Source organism: Psittacula echo (assembly GCF_963264785.1).
Source record: "Psittacula echo genome assembly, chromosome: 2".
NCBI lineage: Eukaryota > Metazoa > Chordata > Aves > Psittaciformes > Psittacidae > Psittacula > Psittacula echo.
In genome coordinates this window covers 156,936,767-156,942,766 of record NC_137737.1, presented here as the reverse complement: position 1 = coordinate 156,942,766, position 6,000 = coordinate 156,936,767, and the positions used below count along the sequence as shown (strand labels likewise).

The following is a 6,000-nucleotide window of genomic DNA, read 5'->3' as shown; positions in this document are numbered from 1 at the left end:
AGCGGTTGTATTCTCTTGCTTGTTATTTCCTTTATCATTATTACTATTAGTGGTAGCAGCAGTGATTTGTGTTATACCTTAGTTATTAAACTGTTCTTATCTCAACCCGTGGGAGTTGCATTCTTTTGATTCTCCTCTCCGTACATCCAGAAGCGGAGGGAAGAAAGGTGGGGGGGGAAGTAGACTGCGTGGTTCTGATTTACGGCCTGGGCTTAAACCACGACACAGTGGTAACCAACTGCTGAGTGGCACCCAGGCATGATCAGCCCCTGCAGATGATGGATGGTGGGAGATACTTGGGGCTGGCAGCTATTTAAGCACCTTTCACCAAGTCACCAATATTGTTCTTCATAAGCTATACCAGGCACCAAGATTAGCTTTAAATAACCCACTACATTTCAGAGGATGCTGCATAATGGACATTTGGATCAGCTGCTCAGACAGGAAAGATGGTGAAAACACTGACTCTGAAACTAATCAGAACTGGAATTTCCATAAATGCACCAGGAAACTTCCCAGCCCTAATGCCTTTACCACAAAATACCTGTGCCCAGCATAAGAACCTCTTTTGCCAGGGCTGTTTGAGGTTGCTGCAGTCTTCGGTTGTGACCACCTAACATAACTGTGGGCCAGGTAGTGTTTGGCCTTTGTCAGTAGTACCAGTGGGTTGAACAACACTGGTGCCAGCTCTGTGATCAGGCTGGTCCTCTGTGACTCTTCAAAACAACTGGGGTGGCAGCCAGTGGTTTATGCCCCTGTGTTTTTATTTATCTGATTTATCCCTACCCTGTTTACACTTCAGAATCATGATGGAAGTTTGTGCTGGAGTACAAGTACCTTTTCTTTTTCCCCCAAAAAGCTGGCAAGGAGTGGACCCACAAAATGTTTGGCGATGCCACACAATTTACATACCCTACTGCAGACAACCCCCTCCCTCCTGACAGACAGCATTCAGCTCTCAGTTTTCCCACAGATTTCCATGCATTTTTAATAATAGTATTAAAAAAAAAAAAAAAGGCAAAGCAACCCTTTCAATAGTACAGCTCTGCGTGCCCACTTGGGAATTTCGTTAGGGAGAAAGCATCACTTAGCACTCACTGCAGCGCTCCTGACACGATACCATTTCAATTCATGGTAACTTTGGATTTATTTTTTATAGAACAACATACTTTTGGTCTTTTCAAGAAATAAGAGCACTTCTTGTGTGGCTCAGTAGCTTTACTCCTCTGCCGGTGTCTGATCTTACCTGCCTAAAGCCCATTTTTTGCTTTCTTAGAACAAAGCTGGAGTGTGATGGATTATGGAGTTGCCAGAGCCTTCTGTGTTGTGTTTCAGGAGCAGTTGAGTGTCTTTGTGTCTTCTGCCTAAGTGTTAGTATTTAGGCCAAATTAGATGGGACTTCGAACAACCTGCTCTAGTGGAAGGTATCCCTGCCCATGGCAGGGGGTTGGAACTGGATGATCCTTAAGGTCCCTTCCAACCCAAACCATTCTGTGATTTCCTTGACTGGGAGGACAAAGTCTTAACATACCATCTAAATTAGGGTGTTGCTTGTGACATCTCCCTTCCTAACTGATTCAGGGCATTTTGCTGCCCAGCTTTCTGGAGCAAGAGGTTTTCTTCCTTAGGTATGTTCCCATGCTTACTTGAGGCATTCTTCACACTCAGGGAGAGACTCTGGTCGCTTCTCTCATTCTGATGACAACACTGTGCAAGTGCTAGTTGTGTATCAGCAGAAGCTGACTGGATCTAGTTAGTATTGCTGACAGGGACTGCTCAAAGCAGCACAAAACCTTCTGTCCCTGCTTCCTTCCTGGAAGGATGAACAGTGAGAGTGCTGGGCTTGTACGCTGATCATGTTGTGACTGAAGCTGGACAGAACTGTGGAAAGTCTCTGCATCAACTCTCACTTTTCATACAAAACATTTATTTTTAATAAGCTGCATATAAAGGTCTACACAGGACAGTTACCATTTCTATAGTAAAAAACCCAACAAAACAAACCCAAATGATAAATCCAACTCTGTCACTCAGTAGGGAAAAGGGTTGCTCATCCTCACCAATCCACATCTAACAGACTTCAGTATGCATTTTGGTAGAACACTTGAGACAAATTCAAGAAGTAGAGTTCACAGAAGGTTCTACGTGTACACTTAAAGGTTCTAGATGTACATATTTACATCATTATCTAACAAACACATGTACTTTATACCACCACAGCTGCAGAACCACATTGGCTCTTGGAACACATCTCCTCCTCTACCCCATTTCTGTGCTGATATGGCTATTTGGGCTGCACTACAGAAGGAGCAGTTTTCACAGAAGACTCTTTTAATTGGTCTGGTCTATACTAATGCTCCAGCACAGTCCCAGAAAAGTGAGAGTTCGACTGGTTATTTGCTCCCTGAGGAGGAGAAGGCTGAGGCTAGTAAACACTGTGTAAAACACTTCCCCTCACCTCATCGTCTGCTCTAAGGAGAAATACAAATTGGTGAAGGAACCCGTTCTAATCAGAGGGTGAAAGAGCTTTTGGACTGAAAGCTGCCCTTAGGAAATTCTAATTTGGATAATGATTGTCTGAAGAAGTAACTTTAAATCACCTGAGCAAGTTTTGCTGTCAGACTGGACAAGGCCAATGCAAGGTCCTGCTCCTGGGTCACAGCACAAATGCCAAGCACAAACACAGGCTGGGCAGAGATGGGACTGAGAGCAGCCCCTCAGGAGAAGGACTTCGGGGTGTTGGTTGACGAAAAGCTCAACATGAGCTGGCAGTGTGCACTTGAGCCCAGAAACCACCCGTGTGCTGGGCTGCATCAAAAGGAGCATGAGCAGCAGGTTGAGGGAGGGGACTCTGCCCCTCTGCAGTGCTCTGGTGAGACCCCTCCTGCAGTCCTGATCCAGTTCTTGGGCAACAACACAAGAAGGACGTGGAGCTGCTGGAGCGAGCCCAGAGGAGGCCATGGAGGTGCTGCGAGAGCTGGAGCAGCTCTGCTCTTCAGCCAGGCTGAGAGAGCTGGTTCACCCTGGAGGAGGCTCTGGTAGGACCTTAGAGCAGCTTCCAGTGCCTAAAGGAGCTACAAAGGAACCTGAAGAGGGGCTTTGGACAAGGGCATGTGGTAACAAGACAAGGGGGAATGGCTTTAAACTGACAGAGGGGAGATTGACATTAGGTATTAGGAAAATATTCTTCCCTGTGAGGGTGCTGAGGTGCTGGCACAGGGTGCCCAGAGAAGCTGTGGCTGCCCCAGCCCTGGCAGTACTCAAGGCCAGGCTGGACAGGGCCTGGAGCAACCTGCTTTAGTGGAAGGTGTTCCTGCCTATGGCAGTTGAGTTGGAACTGGATGATCTTTAAGATCCCTTCCAACCCAGCCCATTCTATGGCTTTTATGATTTACATTAGCTCTTCTTACCCCACCGTGTTTCTGAAGAAAGAATTCCATTCTTCAACAAGTGTAGAGTTCAATGTCTCAACTTCTTAAAGCAAAAGCAGATGGCTCAGTATATAAATATATCCAGCATCTGGATTCTCAGTCACAAAAATAACATCTTTTACAAAACACAAAATGGATCAACTATGAAGCAATTCTCCGTGGACTTAAGATCCAACATCTTCAACAGCTTCATCTTCATCCTCTTCCTCCTCATCCTCTTCATCATCTTCACCGACATCTCCATCTTGCTTCTCTTTTTCAAGCATTTTTAGATATTTGCTAGCTAGGATCTTCTTTGGCAGGATATCTAGAAGGTAGAATTGTTTCTTTTATAGTCAATTTGAATACTTATATTGCTTCATTAATACTCTTGCATCCTTACCACCAACGAAATAAAGTAAAAACTAGGGTTTGTTAAATCCACTATTATTTAAGTGAATAACCATATGAGTTAGTCTGACCTATACAGCTGCAAGAACAAGAGGGAAGCACCCACTTACAGTACAAGTAACCAAGAGGAAGAAACACATTTTATGATGGATTACTGACAACTGTCTTTGCTATCTGCTCATGTACATTATTTATTACATGTAAAACAGAGTGCTCAACTACTTAACTGCTTTAGATTCAACAAGCCAGCTATCCCATTTCTGTCCTGCAGAAACAGTTTTCTGTGTTAAGGTAAGATACTTGCTCAGGGCAATAACAACAGACCTGAGACAAAGCAAGACTGTGTGCTCTGGAAGTACGTCCATGGGGAACCCAGAGAAACACTGGGCTGGAACTGTCTTATTCCTCACCTATATCCTTGAGGTCTCAAGTATTACAACAAAAATCCAATATTAGTAAAAAGTGCGCACACACACATTTGCGTACACACACACATGTATAAAGAAAGAGGAACCATATGATGACTCAGTTTGAGAAACAAGATTTACAGATTTAAATGTGGGATTTTGGGGCCACATAATTTCTCACATAAAGATGTGCTGTGATCTTGTTTTATAGGCTGAAAGCTTTCAGATGGAGGTGCTAGAATTTAAGAAACGCTCAAGGCAATATGCTGAGATCTCCTTAGCCGTGTGTAATTTTGAAGCGCCATGAAAATTCCCATTCACAAAGAGATTTAAATCAGGTATCAGGAAGAAATTCTTCCCTGTGAGAGGGGTGAGACACTGCCAAGAGAGGCTGTGGCTGCCCCATCCCTGGCAGTGTTCAAGGCCAGGTTGGACACAGGGGCTTGGAGCAACCTGCTCTAGTGGAAGGTGTCCCTGCCCATGGCAGGGGGTTGGAACTGGATGAGCTTTAAGGTCTCTTCAACCCAAACCGTTCTGTGGTTCCATGAAATGCGTTCAGCGATGTAGTTTATGGGTTTCAGTTCCATGGCATACAGAAGATTACTGACCAGTAGGAGAATAATTCAACAACAGCAAGATTTCATTTTGAGTATTACATACTGGCTTTACCATCATGCTGTAGATACCTGCAAGGAACTGAAAGGTCTCGCACTCTTCTGCAGTATGAGACAGGTCACTGTAAGTTAAAGCGTTCTTCTCCTTGCCTTTGCCATGTTTGTAGGAGTATGCAGCCAAATACTGAACAAAAAGCTCCTAGAAAATGAAAACAGAAGCAAATTGTCAAACTAGGAATGCACATACATAGTTGGCAGCAGTTTTCTTCAATCCTTACTTAAAGGCACAAGCACCATATTTAACTGTACATATACTGGACACTGTGCAGAAACTCATTTCAGAGAAGCTTAAGGTCAGGTTATGGCTGCATCTCTTTGGAGCACAGACAGCAGGCTTGGTTCTCGGACATAACTTCAACACTTCCCACAGCGCATTAAATGCCACTCGGGATCAGAGAGCAGCAGCATCATTTCCACACGGGCTAATTTATAGTGATTGCCAGTGGTGGAAATAAGAACATTCCGATCGCTCCAGACTCTGGGAGCTCTGATGGATGGCGAAAGCCGCTTTAGCACAGCGGGAGCCCGAAGCGTGATGCTCCATGGTCGAGTGATAGAGACAGGCAGGAGGGAAGAGGCGCTCCCTGGGGACGAGGCGGGCGCTGACACAGCGCGGCCGCGCTGCCCGGAGGCAGCAGCACCTCAGGGAGGCACAGGCCCAGCACGGCGGGGCAGGAGCGGGGTCGGCGCAGAGAGAAGGGAAGAGGGAACCGGTACCGTGGCTTTGGCGGTGAGGAACAGCGCGTCCTGGTTGATGCTGGAGACCTCCGGCGAGCTCTTCATGATCACACGGATACGCGACAGGGGCAGCGACACCAGCCGGTTCTCGCCGCCGCTCGACCTCGCCGCCATCTTTCCCCCCCGACCGGCTCCTTCACCCCGCCGCCCGGCGAGAGCAGTGCGGCCGCCGCGGCGCGCTGGGAGCTGTAGTCTCCGGCCCCCAAGGGGGACCCCGCGCTGCCGGCGGCGGGACTACAACTCCCGCCGGGCCGCGCGGCCGCCGCCCGAGCGTTGAGCGGAGCGAGAACTACAAGTCCCATCCCCGCCCGCTGCCGCCTTCTGGCGGCGGGGCCCGGATCCCGGTGTTCGGCGGTCGGT

General features: G+C 47.2%; 1 protein-coding gene across 1 annotated transcript; it reads right to left on the bottom strand.

Moving 5' to 3' along the window:
- Positions 1 to 1,916: 1,916 nt before the first annotated feature.
- CHRAC1 (chromatin accessibility complex subunit 1) lies at positions 1,917 to 5,779 on the bottom strand. Its single transcript, XM_080610965.1, has 3 exons — positions 5,620 to 5,779; positions 4,915 to 5,041; positions 1,917 to 3,738 (listed from the first exon to the last, which is right to left on the bottom strand). The coding sequence occupies exons 1-3, from the start codon at positions 5,752 to 5,754 to the stop codon at positions 3,596 to 3,598; spliced, it is 405 nt and encodes a 134-aa protein (XP_080467091.1). The 5' UTR covers positions 5,755 to 5,779; the 3' UTR covers positions 1,917 to 3,595.
- Positions 5,780 to 6,000: the final 221 nt, after the last annotated feature.